A 17,576-nucleotide genomic window follows, 5' to 3' on the forward strand; every position below is an offset into this window, starting at 1 on the left:
TCTTCAAGATCTTTCTGGTGATTCAGACATGGCTTCTCTAGTCTTAAACTAGTAGAAATAATACAGTGATCAGACAATTCATTTGGTGTATCAACATTGAAATAAATTATCTTGTGATACAAAGTATTAGATGCTAACATATAATCCACTGTGCTTTTGCCATTAGAATTGAAAAAAGTATAGAAACCCAAGGAATCACCAAGAAATCTGCCATTTAACATCCGTAGATGAGATGACTTGCACATTTTAGTAAGAAGTTCACCATGGATATTTGATTGTTTGTCTAAATAATTGCGGGGGAGATTTATGTCTGGTGTATAACAGTTAGGTACTGGGCAATCTGAGAAAGTTTGTCTTATTTCATCTGATGACAGGTAATCAGTTAATCCCCCTGTTCTGGCATTAAAGTCGCCACACAAAAGAACTTCCCCTTCTTTCATAAATTCAACAACTTCATTTTCAAGTTGATTAAATACAGTTTCTGAGAAATCTTTCCTGCAGTAGGGTTTAATATAGCAAAAACAACAGAATAATGGTTTCTTCATCTGTAACCCTACATTCTCTGAGTCTATTCTAATCCATAATGTGGAATCACTTCCTTTTAACATTTTGACATGTCGCAAATTTGGTTTTGTGTATACTAAAATACCACCAGAGCTTCTTCCTCTTTTCTTTGCTTTTTTTGCAGAAACAACAAATGGTGTTGTAAAACCAGGGATATTTCCTGGTGATTCCTTTGACATAGTTTCTAAGAAACACATGATATCATATTTTGAACACACTTTTGTAACATCATCTAACTTAGAAATATTCAAGCCATGAATATTCCAACAACCTAACCTAAACATTTATGAATCCTATGAAAAAACATATAAAACCATATACAGCGAAAAAAATGAAGGTACAGTAATTTTTGAAAAATCAAACTAATACAATGCTAAGAATAACAATAATATAGCAATGATACCATAGTTAGATACTACAAGTTTCATGTTGGGCAACATGCATGTTTTGTCAGATTATCAACATATTCAAAAATTATAAAACAACTACAAACTGATCCACAGATACTTGATATATGCATTAGAGTACATAATTGATTGAAAATGCTGAGGGACTATTGAATCATTTTCAATAGTTGGTTAAACACGGTGCTTAACTGCTTTTGCTTGCTTGTAAGATAATCACCCTGAGTTTTGTTTCCGTCAATATATCGAGGACCACGGTTCTGAGGGCCACTATACCAATGGTTGTGAGGGCCATTTCGGAGGTCATTATATCGGGGACCACGGTTCTGAGGGCCACGATACCAATGGTTGTGAGGGCCGTTTTGCATGTATCCACCATTACGACTGTTATGCTGTCTATGAGTGTTAGTTCTTTTACGCCCATAACTTGTTTCGGTCCTTTCGTTACTGAATTCTCCTGCATGGTTAGAGTTTCTTTCAGAGTTTTCGCTTCGCGCACTGTAGTCTTTGTAGGGTTTCATTCCAAGCTTGTGATTTAGATGGTCTTTCATTAGTTTCACCAACGTTTTTCGTCCATCATCATTTAGATGTACACCATCAACCCCGTACAGCTGGGGATTTTCCGCATTTAGGTATGAGTCGACTCTAATAAAATAAACATTTTCTGTGTCCTTTAATGACTCGCTCAGTTTGTCATTTACAGTTCTGACGCGATCATTATAGTCTTCTTGATCCATTCTCTCCAGTAGAGACAGAATGTGTACACTGCACTGCTTCTTCTGCGCACAGACCACAAGATTTTCTATCTGAGTAACTATAGACTCCGACGATTTTGTTGCAATATCATTGCTGCCAACACCAACAACTATATGCTGAGGGGACTCTAAAGATTGTACATACTGCATAGCTCCCTCTAGATTCTTCTTTCCAGCACCTAGAACATGAATGTTTATATCTTGGTTTTTGTACATCCTTCGAGGGTCAATACCATTTCCATGTGAATCCATTACAATCTCAATTTTATGAGAAGGACGTGACAGTGGTTTCGTTGGCTCAGATATTTCATTGGGATGCTCTGTTGGCATAGATGATGTGTCCTCTTCTGTGGACAAACATGTATGTGTATATTGTTTCTGAACTCCGTCCACATGTTTTTGATGGCTTGTTTCGAACATCACTTCGTTTTCACATGTCCGAGTTTGTGGCCAACTTTTGGATATGGTAACCATGGTCTGAGATTTTAACACTGCTACATCTTTTTGTAAGAGTTTTATTTCTTTCTGTGTATTTGTTTTCAGTTCATGTAACTCATTTCTCAATTGAATGTTTTCTTTGAGAATTGGGTCCAGATATCTTTCAAGAGTAATCTGCATAGTTTTTTCAATGTTTTTTTCAGTGAGAGTTGTGAATTTTTCTTCTAAACAAGAAACTGTAGGTAAAATTTTACAGACTTCACACTCCAACATCTGAATACTCTGATTCATCTTCTTTATTTCACATTGAACACTTTGAATATCATTAGGTAGAACAGGTTTTGGTGAAACCACACGAGGTGTCGATGTACTAATTTTTTTCACAAAAGTGATGGAATCATCACCAAGAACACTTTTAAAGTCTTTATCATCTGCACAGCTGGAGTCATTTAACAATATATTTTCAGTTGGTGGAAACATTTGTTCTGTATGCTTTACGCGTATACCATCAGCAATGTCAACAATGTTTTTCAAATAGTGGAATTCATGATCCGCCCACCACACATACTGTTGTCCCTGAACAGTTATAAGATGAGTGTTTGGGTAAATGTGAAAAGTTATGAGTTTCTCATCAGTCTCGGTGTCGTAGTCTGCATATTTGCTGTTTCTTTTTTTCAGCTGTATGAATACCTCATTGACTTAATCGTTTTCATTCTTCTTATCTACCCATTCACACACAAAGTTACAAACTTCTTCAGCAGAAAGATAATATCTGCAACCTATGGCTTTGATCCAGTACAACAATCTTTCATGAGATTTAACTCGAAATCCTAGCATGTTTGCGTTCGGGTTATACAATTCTATATTCAAATCTTCATAAGGAGCATTTGCACCTTTACCTGACGGTGTATGTGGTTTTTCAGGTATTTTATATTTCTCAAAAACATGTGAAGTCCACTCTCTGGTGTGCATTACAGCACTTTCTTTTAATTTACCTAGGTCTGAGAAGACCGCCGCCATTTTGGATCTTGTCTGGTATGATGTCGACATTTTTGATAATCAATTTCCAGTAATTTATTCAATGAAAGACTTTGGAATATGCGAACAGACGTTAACACTAGTATAATAGTTCACTGTTTCACAAATTTTTTCGCTGTAAACTGGTTTTACATACCGATTTCAATGTTTTTTCTTCTGTACATATTTTGGCGCCTGTTATTATCGATCGGGATCGGAATTCATGTTTTAATTATAATTAATAAATGCTCTATCGTCTTTATTCACAATTCTCAAGCTATAAATCGTATTTGTAAAGGATTTGATAGGACCACATTGAAACATCATATGTAATAGGAAAACCATCATTTACAACTGATATTTCATACAACATTTCACGTTCCTTCAATCTAGCATTGCTAACAGACGTACGTGTATGTTACAAACAATTTGGAATATTTGACACTATCATTCTCTGACAGTGGAAATAATGTATCATGATTGACGGAATGTAAAGTTCGATCTTCAATACAATTGAGTAGTTTATGATATAAGAAATGTACGTTACAATATATAAGGTGTATCCCCCCATAATGTCGTAATTATATGTAGTCAGAATCATCATCTACAATTTCAGAAATGGGAACGATATCGTCTAAAAATTGGCATATCTATGTTAAATTTGTTTACATCACCAGATTTCAAAATCAGTGATCTCGTCAAACTTGTATCCAATTACTAATTTCTGCATTGTTTCTGATTTCATTAGAATCTTAAACATAAAGAACTTCAAAACCACGCGGTCATATACTTTGTGCAAAGTTAGACAAATTTTTAACACAATGTCGTATGATTTGGTAACGTATGCTAGTCAGTAACGCAGGTTTCGAACAATGCATTGTTGCTTAAACAAAGGTTAAGGACATTTCATAAATTTTTATATTCGATTACAAATACTCAAGATGAATGAAACGTACAGTATTTCATGTTTCATGTATTATACTATTTTCACCAGGCATATATTGCATTGAAAAACTCGTTTTTTCAAAACATGAAATACTGTACGTTTCATTCTTATCCATACGCTTAGAGAACACAATATTAAAATTTGGATAAATATATTCTCTTTTAAAAATGAAACCTATGGATCGGCGACATGACTTTATAAGATACACATTTACAGAGCTCCAGTTAATTTTTTATCACAAAGAGTATTTACCCCCTGATTTTCAAATCAATGAGTATTTTGCTTTTCAGAAAAATTCAAATGTGTATTTTTTTAATTTACTGATTATCGTTGCTCTTTTGCACAGCACAGAAGATGTCACCAGATAAACGATACTTCTTCCGTTAAACTTGAACTTAAAGTTTATACTAAAAGGCCGCTCCAGCTATTTACGGAGAAAATCCTTTGTAGTTCTTTAATTTAAAACTATTCATTGTCATTTGAAATTTGATATTTATCATTGATGCATTGAATTTGAATATGTCAGACATTCAAGTCACATGATTATGATCTAATTTTGTATATCATTCGTCCACGATCGATAATACAAGGGTTTTTTTCCCTGTGCTTTCGACTGCACACTAACTCTTTAAGAAAGAAAGTATAACAATTAGGAATATATAATAGTGTTTTGAGTTAACTCTTCCAATTTTTCAAAATTATGATTGTCATCCAAATGTATTTCATAGCGCTAAATATCATGCTTTTTATTTCATCAAAATGGATGAAAAAATGCGGTCAAAAAAATTGTTTAAAAGTATATGGTTTTGTATTAAATACATAGTGGACATTTTCTTTGGGAACTTACTTATGACCTAGTACTGTATATTATGTTTACATATCAATGGATAAATATATGTTAATTTCCAGTTATGGCAACCATTTCTTTTAAAAATTCTCATTGAATTTCTAAATGGAATAGGTATGTACTAATAAAACAATAAAAAAAAAAAAAAGAGAAAACAAATACTACGTTAAAGGAGCCTGCATGTGCATATTTTTTTTATACTTGCATAATGTACTTACTAAACTATAATTATACTGAATTTATTGCAGTTTTATATGTATTCAAGCAACAATATCATTTTCAGCTGTTTCTGAAACAGTTGGGTTAACTTATCTAATATATCTGGTTGTTAATTTTAATCACCCGGTAAATAAGCACTATACATAGCTTATAGTGTAAACAATTTGTAAGGAAGAAATTTTGTCTTGCAAGAAAATTATTTAATCACTTAAATTACATACTCATGCCTGCTTTTGAGATTAAAAAGTGTTTGAAATAATTAAATACTGGTGTTAAATTCATGATATTTAATAAAAAAAAATAAATTAAAATTCCATTGAATTCATTTTGGTGACAAAATGACAGGTGATGGGGCATCAACTTATATTAAAAACTAAAAAAAAATATACATATATTTGAATTTATAAACTTAGAACAACCCACCATCATTTAAACTACATCATCGTCTTTAATTTGATCGGGCGTGGTATACCTTATAATACGTCACAAGCAATGGCGCCGGCAAATGGCGCCGGATGTATTGGATTTTTCTATGAATTGGCTGTATAACGGTAACGGTACCAATTCAGTGTACCATTTTTTCCAGATAACCATTTCTCAACCCATCTAAGAGGATATCCTGTGTATATTATCGCAGTATTGTGTATAGTGTACTTTTTTCTGGGTATAGCACTTTTTGGGGGGTATTGCACAAATTCCAGGCACCGCAAAACAACATACATCAGAGATTTTCGAGGTGGACGTCTAGGAGGTGTTCTTTTTGTCCAATCATTAATGATGGCACCGCAGTAGTTCACAGCTATAACGACAGCGTCGTATACACGTTGTGGTGACTGTCGGTACGACCAGGAACGGCGTTTATCCTTCCACAAGTTGCCAGTGGACTCAAGAAAGCGAAAACAATGGATCTTCAAAATAAGAAGGGATTTGGGACCAAAGTATAGGGGAATGCGGGTGGTTTCGCAATGGTGGAGAGAATCGAATAGAAGCACCCGTGGGTAACCGACGATGTCATCTTATATGAATAACACAAAGTGTCTGTTTTTCATATATTTTATTTCACATTAGATACTTTATGGATATAAACACTTTATGTACATAAATAACCCTTATATATTAAACTGGTTAAATCACACACATTGCTGTCTTAAAAAAAAATGTTACAGTCCATGTTGATTCGTCAATTCCATTTGTCGAGCGGAAGAGCAATCCATTTCTTTGTCGTATAAGTGTTGTGTTGGGCTTGTGTCATAGTATCTAATATGTACAAACGCTTCTTCCTATTAGAATCTTTGTGCCGATACGTGGCAATCATCTCCATTCTCAAACTCCATGATAGTGTTTTTTGCTGTACACTTGTAATCTTTTTCTTCTTCAATGGGTCCATTTTGTGATCTGCTAACTCTCCTTCTGCACTGAGTACTACATGGACACGGTGTGTATGCTCCTCCCCTTTCTTTTAACGTAGTATGACATGATAGCTTCACATCATTTTTCTTTGATGAAGTACTGTAATTTTCAATTATTTCAATGTCAGGAAGCACAATTTCACGTCCATAATTGGTAGACAAATAGTTTGTTGCTGTAAATATCTTATCTTGACTCCTCACTTCAAACTTTATATCCTTTGGCAATCTGTCATCAAAGTATGCCATGCTGATGATGATTGCAATATCCGCGCAATCATCAATTTTAGGCACGGTGATTTCTATAGCATTCCTTGAGCTACCATTAGATAATCGGTTTTTATTTTCATTCATAAAATACAAACTGAAGTGATCATGTGGTTCATCATAGCCGCTCCTTCGAAGTTTTACATTGTTTTCGTCTATAAATGAGATGCATGTTACCCTAAAGTTTTCGTTAGAACTGGACGGATCGGAGTTAGAAATATAATAGCCATCCTCGTCGAAGTTTTTAAAAGTAGGTCTGTCTCCAATGACTTCAATGTTTTTACCACACATTCTGTTGAAGCAATGCTGAGCAGCGTATATCACTTTTTGATTGCACATGACAGACATTTTAAAATTTAAAGTCATAATTTTTGTCATTTCAACTACAATTGGTACTGATACAGCATGGCTTTTGGCTTTCCTACCCTGAGCCTGAGGATAAACAATAACATGAAGTTGATCTAGTTGCTGTAATCTTAAAATCTGGAGTGCAATTTTTCTATGAAGCTTGTCACTACGCTTGTCACTAAGACTTTCTAACTCAACATATCTTGATGTAAATAGTATATAATACACATTGGTCGTTAAATTTCTATGTTCTAATTTTTGTAAAAAGTTCAAATTGTCATCAAAATCGATGAAAACTATTTCATCTACATCATCTGGAATATCCCTAGACCAGTGACGTGAACTGGTCATATTGGACATTGCAGATAGAATGCGATATAATCCATCCATAACGGTAACCATTATTGTAGTTTGCTTCTGGATCACACTAACGGATTTTTTGTCGTTTCAAATGGAGTTGTCGTTCGTTCCTGAGAATACTGTGTATGTATATATTCGGCAGTTACAGGTTTTCTAACTAATATTATTTTTTTTATAATATAAATTTTCATTCTAACACTAATACTCATTCCTGAGAATACTGTGTATGTATATATTCGGCAGTTACAGGTTTTCTAACTAATATTATTTTTTTTATAATATAAATTTTCATTCTAACACTAATACTCATTTTATATATACTACTCAAAATTTGATACGGATCATAGATATTTTTCAGTGGTCGACAACCCAACGCCAAGTCCATTTTGTGGCTCCTCAGCCACGACGCCATCCCTTCTAGACAGCAACCAGCCTACGTAACGACCACCTGAACGCCTCGGTGGTGAATGTATCCACTCAGACGATACGGAATCGGCTTCACAATGCAGGTTTCAACTCGAGAAGGGCATGTGTTCGAGTCCCTCTGACTGTTCGACACCGGCGGCAGCTAATTCATTTCTATATATATGCAGGATAGAACGATGGTTACAAAATAAAAGTTTTGAAATTTGCATAAATTAAAGATAAGACAATTCAGCGGCAATAACGATAACCGGTGGGTTGGTTTTTTAGTAATTTTTTTTTTCGATATATATATTTCTATATATACAATGGAAAAAAACCCAACAAATACAAAAACAAAACAAAACAAAACAAAAAACCTAATATTCTAAATTGAGTGTACAGTTCAATATGTATTTGGGTTGTCCAAAAAAATTGCGCCAATGGGATACGAACTCGCGCCTACCAAAGGTGAGAACCAGTGTGTTTTTGTGTGCTACGCTCTAACCACTCGGTCACGTCACGGAGGCCATTGTATAAGAGTGTTTTAGACACTGGATGTATATATGGACACTGGGGCTTTTTTATAGTATGATTTGTTCAGAAATTTTTTCTCTCTGCATTATTTGTGCCTTTTGATCAGAAACCAAATTTTTTCAGAAATGACTTAGGAATTCTCGCACAGGACAAAATCCAATATGGCGGACTCTATAGGTAATGGACGTATCATGGATTAATCAGGTGTGTTACTTTCGATTTCCGGTCATTAATTGCCAGAGTTAGACCTTAGAAAATGTAGGAATGCTTGGTTTTCCACGTGACATGCTTGTTTGATACAGTCTTATCCCTTTGTTTACAAGCAAGTATAGGCAATTCATCACTACATCAGCTCGCATATTTATCTACGTACAAGGTGAACGTGTGTTAAATTAAATGTAACTGTGTCACTTCGTTTTTTTTTCTATTATCGATGGGTTGCATTGGGTTACAGTAAAGATGTATACTGAGTTTTACAAATGACACGCACCAATTTTCCTATTTTGAACCGGCAGTTTCAGATCGAATTTCCTCTAGACTCATTTTTTATTGTAATATTAAACGTATTTTGCTCTGATATGCCATAGGTGAAGTTTTATACGATGATGGAGGTGTTTTAATTATTAAGCATTTATTGGACTGTACAATATTACAGTTTCTCGAAATTATATATATTAATTATTTTAATTTCAGAAGAATTTCCATATATATGGAGAGAAGAAACATGATAGTGGATGGCAACAGGTATAATAAGATTTTTGTGGGTTGGTTCGTATTTTTAATATATTGACAAATGCTAATATACATTGTTTGTGTCAGTATTATATGTACGTTATTCATTTGTTTGTAACTCAAATGCATTGTTTTCTTTATAAGAGAACCGACTTCATACGCCTCAATTTAAAAATCTTATGTAGTAGCTAGGAATTCTATATATCTAACAACACAAACAAATTTTACATAATGTGAGGTATATAATATGACACAGATCTACAGTAGCATTTCATTGTTGTGCTATAATAGCTCGTACACCCAAGGGTCAAAAGTATTTCCACACTGATAATTTTCACTATATATTACATTCAATAATAACTTTTAAAGCGCTGATAAAACTAATTTTACTATAGCTATCGCTATAAAAATTTCACAAATCCTGCATAATCACCTATATTCAAATCTGCTATAGTTATTTTTATCTATACATTCACTTGGAGCTTTAAAATTTGAAGTTAATCTTACACATTTCATATTAATTAGCAATTTAAAAAGTCTTAGTCGTAATTCATAAATCGACCCACAAAAAATATAGATAAATCAATAACACTAAAAGTAACATTTGTCATAAATCTTGAGTGAATTCTTCATGTTATCTGAAAGTTTCATAATGATAACATTAATTATAAAATGTTGGTGAAGTTCTTAAAACATGAAAGTTGTAATGAAAATATGGTAAAAATTAGCAGTGCAGAAATATTTTCGACACTTGCTAAAGCTTCAAAGAAAATATGTAGAAGAAACCCCACATTCATCCTTGAAAACAAAGTTGTGCAGTTATAGTTTTCTCTCATTGTATTGAAAATTTCAAGATAGTTTTCAATATTTTGAATTTGTGGCACTTGTATATAGTGATGAAACGATTGTCGCCGATGATCGATTGTCGGTCGTTCAGAGACCCACGATGCTACTAATCGATTACAAAATAAGAGTCGCCGACATTGTTGACCAAATAAAATCCGGAAATCACTTAAACTTTGTTCAAATTTTATTTTCTGTATGTCAAACCCGATCAAAAATAAGCAAAGAAAATGGCGGGAGATATGAAGGACGGTAACAACAATGACATTCGACAGTCAAAATAAAGGAGTCTATCTCTGATATCTTTGATACATTGATATTATAGATAAATTCCATTACTTGATATATTGGAATTCTGATTTATATACCAGTGAATAAATGAAACAATGAAGAATTCAAATGTTGTTTCCATACATTTAATGATTCTGTTACATCTAATTTGAGGGGAAAACACTTAAATGCCAATTCCGATTATAATCGATTATTAATCGAGTACATGTGTCCGATTATTGCCGATAATCGATTGTTGTTTTAGGTCCGATTGCCCATCACTACTTGTATACCAAATTAATGATTCATAATATAGTTTTGTGATACTAAAAAGGAAAAGAAAGATAGCCAGATTGATCTATTTATTTTACCATGTAGTCTACAAGCTCCAGATGGAAAGAGACAGATAAAGATTTTCTAAAGGTGTATATAAGGACCCATCCTCCTCCAAACCAATTCATATTGGAAGGAATTGGCATCCAATTTGAAAGAAGTACTACAGACTTCCAGAACAGGTTAATAACTCCATAATTTGTTACAGTCTCCTATTGAAGTTTCCCACCTCTTACAGCAATAACAAAACAATTATTTGATTCTCTGGCATGTAAAGGTGTTCAGAAGTTTATCATATTCTGAAATATGTTCCTTTTTTTTAGTGGAAGAAAGTTAATCTCAAATTGATTAAACTCTATACTGACAATTTCTGGATTGATAAAACACAATAGTAACACGTGATTTGTTGACTAGTTTAGAATGAACTGACCTACCTTATTTTATTCCAGACACATCTGATGCAGAGAAGCAATAAATTCAGTAGACTTTATTGAAAATGAGAAATTTCTGAGTGAAAGTGAAGATTGTGGCACACAAGCAGACATTAGCATTTCCTCTCTTTTGTTTGTGTAAGTAAACCTGCATGAATATAAAACTTTAGATGAAATGGGGAAAATATACTGACCTCATTAAAATTCATAGTTGTTCATCTTCTTAAAAAAATACAGATTTGTTTCATTATTTATCTATAATAAAATTATGACATAATTTATATCTATGATGTATATATGTGGATTTAAATCAGGCCTGGGGTCAATTACATAACAATGTAATGCATTACATTACCATTACTTACATAACAATGTGATACATTACATTACCATTACTTACATAACAATGTGATACATTACATTACCATTACTTACATAACAATGTGATACATTACATTACCATTACTTACATAACAATGTAATGCATTACATTACCATTACTTACATAACAATGTGATACATTACATTACCATTACTTACATAACAATGTAATGCATTACATTACCATTACTTACATAACAATGTGATACATTACATTACCATTACTTACATAACAATGTAATGCATTACATTACCATTACTTACATAACAATGTGATACATTACCATTACTTACATAACAATGTAATACATTACATTACCATTACTTACATAACAATGTGATACATTACATTACCATTACTTACATAACAATGTAATGCATTACATTACCATTACTTACATAACAATGTGATACATTACCATTACTTACATAACAATGTAATACATTACATTACCATTACTTACATAACAATGTGATACATTACATTACCATTACTTACATAACAATGTAATGCATTACATTACCATTACTTACATAACAATGTGATACATTACCATTACTTACATAACAATGTAATACATTACATTACCATTACTTACATAACAATGTAATACATTACATTACCATTACTTACATAACAATGTAATGCATTACATTACCATTACTTACATAACAATGTGATACATTACATTACCATTACTTACATAACAATGTAATGCATTACATTACCATTACTTACATAACAATGTGATACATTACCATTACTTACATAACAATGTGATACATTACATTACCATTACTTACATAACAATGTGATACATTACCATTACTTACATAACAATGTAATACATTACATTACCATTACTTACATAACAATGTGATACATTACCATTACTTACATAACAATGTAATACATTACATTACCATTACTTACATAACAATGTAATACATTACATTACCATTACTTACATAACAATGTGATACATTACATTACCATTACTTAGAAATTTGACATTACCATTACTTCTATTTTGACATTACATTACACATTACTTGAGAGTGCATTACATTACATACTGATAATATAGAAATGGCAGAAAAATGATTTTTTTTTTAATGATTTATGAATAGAATATACGGTAAACGTAAGCACATCAATGTTAGGAAACACATTGATTGATTGATGTTTTCCGCCACACTCAACAATTTTTTAGTTGGTGGAAGAGGGAACCCAGATGCAATTTACCTGGGAAGAGACCACCGACCTTCCGAAAGTCAACTGGGAAACTTTCTCACTTACCGACACGAGCGGAATTCGAACCCGCACCGACAGGTTGTGTGATTTTGAGCGCGATGCTCTAACCACTTGGCCACGGAGGCCCCTGGAAACATATTGAAGCGTGGACTTACTATATACCTTAGGTATTAGAACTAAAATGTTATTCATTAAATGTTTTAATTCTTAAAAACAATATATATGAAGTTGATCTTTTTGTTCACAAGATCTAAAAGTCAATCGCTAACATAATGAATTAATCTAAACCTCCAAAATATCATCAAATCTTTGAAGTAATGTAATGTGATGTGCTTTGCAGAATGTTTTCTACAAGTAATGCATTACATTACCATTACTTGTAATGCAAAAATGACCCATTAAACATTACACTGAAATTGGCTGTCATTACATTACCAGTACACATTAACATTACCCCAGGCCTGATTTACATGTACTAATATTCCTGCCAATATGATCCATAACAATACAAATCTTTATTGAGTTGCCGCCAAACCAGATTGAATGATTATATGTCTAATTTATATGTCTGATTTATTATATTTACTAAGAGCTAAAACTGAAAATTTTAAACGTTCATACAGCTACTCTTCTGCATTCCTTTGGAACAAACTGTCTCAAAATGTTCGAAGCTCTGGTTCGGTTGGCATTTTTGATGGAATATTTTAATAGAAGTAGCACTGATACATCATGCTTTCCTCTTTTTGTTCAGGTGTGCCAAATGTAGTTGTGATATGGCACTGTGTGTGCGTGTGTCGTATGCTATTTTTTCTTCTTTCCTTTTATGTCATGTATTCATATTTAGGTAATAATTTTATCACTAATTAGGTGTGTCTTATGCTATATTTTCCCCCTTTTCCTTTTATATCGTATTCATGTTTAGATACTAATTTTAGATGTTAATTTTATGTTTGTGTATATGTTTTAATGCAGGACCACAATGGAAACTAGCTATATGCTAATTTGTGTTATCCTGGATAAATAAAGGCTATTATTATTGATAATGATGATACTGATTTTTGTGACATTGTTTTTAATTTCTAGATTAGAGTTGAGCATTTTGAGAGAGACTCTTCAGAAGTAGATATGGAGGTAGTTAGTTCTCAGAACAAGAAGTTAAGCTAACAGTAGGAGGAATAGCAACAAGAAGTTAAGCTAACAGTAGGAGGAATAGCAACAAGAAGTTAAGCTAACAGTAGGAGGAATAGCAGTTCATTCCACAGTATGGCCAAAGAAATTATCCAATACATGCAATCAAAGACTCGACTGAAAGAGAAGATTTGATGGAAGTTGAAGAATCTTCAAACTATATAACATAGACACATTTCAGTCACTTGTGGGGGGGGGGGGGGGGGGGGATAACATCTACATGTGTATGAGGATATTTGCCAACTTTCAGATGGGAGTTTGTTGCACAAGAAATGCTTGATCATCATCCTTTTTTTATTTGAAACCTTTTCTATGCAAATAATTGTTATAAATGAAATTTAGCTATTTTATTAGTAAACATGTTTTCTGCACAAGTGTGTGCCTTTGACATTTAATGCTATGATATTGAAATATTCTTAAACAATGGAAGATCTCTACCAGTTACTTCTAATGAAAGCCAAAAACAGGAATCGAACCTGTTCCTCTTCTGTACAGATCCGCAAGTGTGCACCAGTACACCAGGTTGACATATATTAAGAGCCATTCTCTGTAAGCATCAAAACGTGGAAAACGACCGACACGGATTTTGTCGAAATTTTACACAAAGTATACATACTTCAGTCCTTTAATCATGACACCTTTAAAAATGGGCTTTGACTCGTGTTTCCATGGCAACAAGACATCCAATTTGGTGCAAAGACGTGCCCCTCAGTAAATATTGAATTTTCCTTTATAAAAATGTGTTTATTCATTTTTCATTTAATTTCCATTGCTATTTAATTAAGCTATGTTGTGTGTAATTTTTTAAATAAAATTAATTTGCCGCAACGCCTTAACATGAAATATATGCCCTCAAATACCCAAAAATCCCACTGAAAATGAGAGAAAATTGTTTCAATTTTGTGCAAAAACACAACCACTGGTGGATTGTTCTTCCATTGATAAATGTGTATCGTATCTACTAGAATAACATATTAAAAAAATTAGAGATGTCATATTTCATTTAAGAAAATAAATTGATTTTAAGATTTGCGCTATTGCGAAAATATGCGAGTTTTTCCGAAATCTAGATCACCTCGACTCTTGACTGCAATGCGTATTCCAAGTATATTCATGATCAAGACAAGTTACGTCCCTTTTCTAAAGTGAAAGTAGAAAGTCATGAGTGGTGATTTGGATATTTTGAGCTGGTTTAAGTCTTTAAATCAACTAGAATTTTACATTTGATACTTAAGTGTTTGTCGGAGACCGTTATGCTCTCGATGGGTAGCTTTCAATGATGATGTATCAGTGGATTTACACTGCGATCGTGATTACAACAGTGAGAACTTGTATGCAAAAACTTCTGAGAAGATTAGCCGAAAAAGAAAAAGCACAGGTGGCATTAAATGTGTCCAATGCTGTTGTCATAAGAATTCAGATCCGTAAGTACTTTACTATCATTCATTTTGCCTCAGTTTGTAAAATAACTAGACAGTAAACAAATATATAGATCTATCCAATCCATATGCAATTCACCGTTGAACTGTTGAATATAAACTTCAAGCAAAATCTTGTACATGAGAAATGCCTGTGCCGATAGGTGTTTGTGAATAAGATTTATCACATTAACTTTAACGTTTGTATTATTAAAATATTCATAAATCTGTCAATTTAATTTCATCTTGAAGTTCTGATGTTATTTAAACTTATTAATCAGCAAGAAATATTTATTATTGTTAATATACATTTGTAGCTCTGACAGTCAGGGGTGCAGATTCAAGATTGGATGTTCTAAATGAAATCAAGACAGAAATATTTTCTCTGAGGAATGTATAAGACTCAGCATCATCATGACAACACAGTTGTGGGTCATTAAAATTAAAGTGGATCCAACATGGCTGGAACTTGTTTAAAGATTGTTCAGCTGGAATGTGTCCACTGAGAAAATCACAGAGGCTGAAACTGTTGGAGAATATTTGATGACCTGTTTTTGAATTTCTCATCACTTTTCATGGAAGGAACTGTACTCAACTGAATAATGCAACTGTACATGTCCATAGTTTACAGAAAAATACTTATATATATGCAAAAACAAATATAGTGTGTTAGTCATTGTTTACAAACTCATTTTTAGATAAAGCTTGAACATATAATTGAAGATTGTTTAATTTATTTTCTGCACTGACTGAGAGCTTCACAGACTGCAATTTAAAATGTACAATTTTAATCTAATAGAAAACAATCAGGATAAGTCTGACAGAAACAGGACAACTTTAAATTCATATTCTTAATATAACCAAGATGGACACAAAATTTGCTTTTAAAAACAAAATAATACCCCACCCCCCACCCCGAATTGGAAGTTGGGCAGTATTTTTTGTAATGCATGCATCTTATAAGTCATTCATCTACATGTATGACACATAAACCCATATTATAATTTTGATACAAAAACCAAAACCTGTTTTTAACAACAGCAATCTGGGCAATCCCCCACCCCTGTAAATTGTGTTGTTATAAACAATGGATGTTTTGGGAATTTTAATGGGCATTGATTTTGCATTGCAAATCTTTTTTATTGCCATCATCACAGAATCTGGTATTCATGGAAATTAATGAAATTATTTGCAACAAAGTAATTAGAAAAGTGCACTTATGTACTTATGGAGAAAGTACTGACACAAGCCAAAAGGCCATCCATATTCAGTTGGGTTTTTCCCCCACTAAAGTTGGATTAATCGAGAAATAAAGAAATGAAATGAAAGGGTGGTGTAGTGGTGTAAGTAGATTATGACCTAAGTAACATCATCTTTCTGGTACCTTGCAGCTTTAGTTGACACACAAAACAATTTAGAAATCGTTAGTACATATGTATGTGGGTAGCTGATAAAAATCAGTGTCAAGAAAATGTTGGGAAAAGAATGCATACTCAACCATTAATATACTACAGTTACATGTAGCTGCTACAGTTCCTATTTAATGTTTCCATGGAAACAAAACAGTCAGATTACCAACATTTTCATAACAGGACTTTTGGACTAGCTATCTCTGGTCAAAACTGACTCAACTGAGTATAAGTAGGTAAAATACTTGTAGTTTAAAATGTAAATGAAAAGAATTTATCTAAATCGCCAACATAATGTTTCCATGGAAGTAGGTTTCTATAGCAACTAAACTACAAATTGAATTCCTTCTTAATTAGTATATTTTAACCAGCCTATGAAGATAAAGTTATGATATTATAGAATAAATCTACTGAAGTACATGTACATTAAATTGTTTTCAATGATTATGGTTGCTGGCCCTATCGTTTCCATAGTAACACATTTTTCTTCATATTTTCTCCTTTGTAATAATTAAATTCAAATGATTAAACAGAGTCATATAATGGTTTTACAGGAAATACCTAGAGATAAATATGTAATTTTATTTTGTGAAAAGTATAAATTCTATTCAATACAAAGTAATTCAAACACATTAAAAAAAAAAATTGATTTTCATTTTAAATGTAATAATCTTCTATCAATTCCTTTTGACTTGAAGATTTTTTTGAATGTTTGCTACACCAACTAATCCAACTTATGACAAATCCATGGAAATTATGAAATTTGTACTTTATAACAATTATTAAGATTATGACAGAACACTTTC

At 32.6% G+C, this 17,576-nt stretch overlaps 1 protein-coding gene and 1 long non-coding RNA gene across 5 annotated transcripts in view; one reads left to right on the top strand and one right to left on the bottom strand.

The window, feature by feature from the left end:
• LOC125673297 (uncharacterized) overlaps positions 1-5,947 on the bottom strand; it is an 11,961-nt gene extending 6,014 nt beyond the window's left edge. The window contains exon 1 of the mRNA XM_048909826.2: positions 5,911-5,947. Coding sequence (XP_048765783.2) covers positions 5,911-5,912 — 2 coding nt within the window. The 5' untranslated portion in view covers positions 5,913-5,947. The remainder of the gene's footprint in view (positions 1-5,910) is intronic.
• Positions 5,948-8,129: 2,182 nt separating this feature from the next.
• LOC125673298 (uncharacterized) lies at positions 8,130-16,079 on the top strand. Of its 4 annotated transcripts, none has more exons than XR_008801819.1 (6): positions 8,130-8,444; positions 8,634-8,714; positions 9,204-9,254; positions 10,734-10,870; positions 11,138-11,257; positions 13,839-16,079. It is a non-coding gene; the product is annotated as an uncharacterized LOC125673298 (long non-coding RNA). The 4 variants fall into 4 exon arrangements; XR_007369430.2 differs by lacking the exon at positions 8,130-8,444 and adding an exon at positions 12,715-12,922 and having other exon boundaries at positions 8,451-8,714; XR_008801817.1 differs by lacking the exon at positions 8,130-8,444 and adding an exon at positions 8,464-8,562.
• The last annotated feature ends 1,497 nt before the right edge of the window (positions 16,080-17,576 follow it).

Source organism: Ostrea edulis, chromosome 3 (genome assembly GCF_947568905.1).
Source record: "Ostrea edulis chromosome 3, xbOstEdul1.1, whole genome shotgun sequence".
NCBI classification, from domain to species: Eukaryota; Metazoa; Mollusca; class Bivalvia; order Ostreida; family Ostreidae; genus Ostrea; species Ostrea edulis.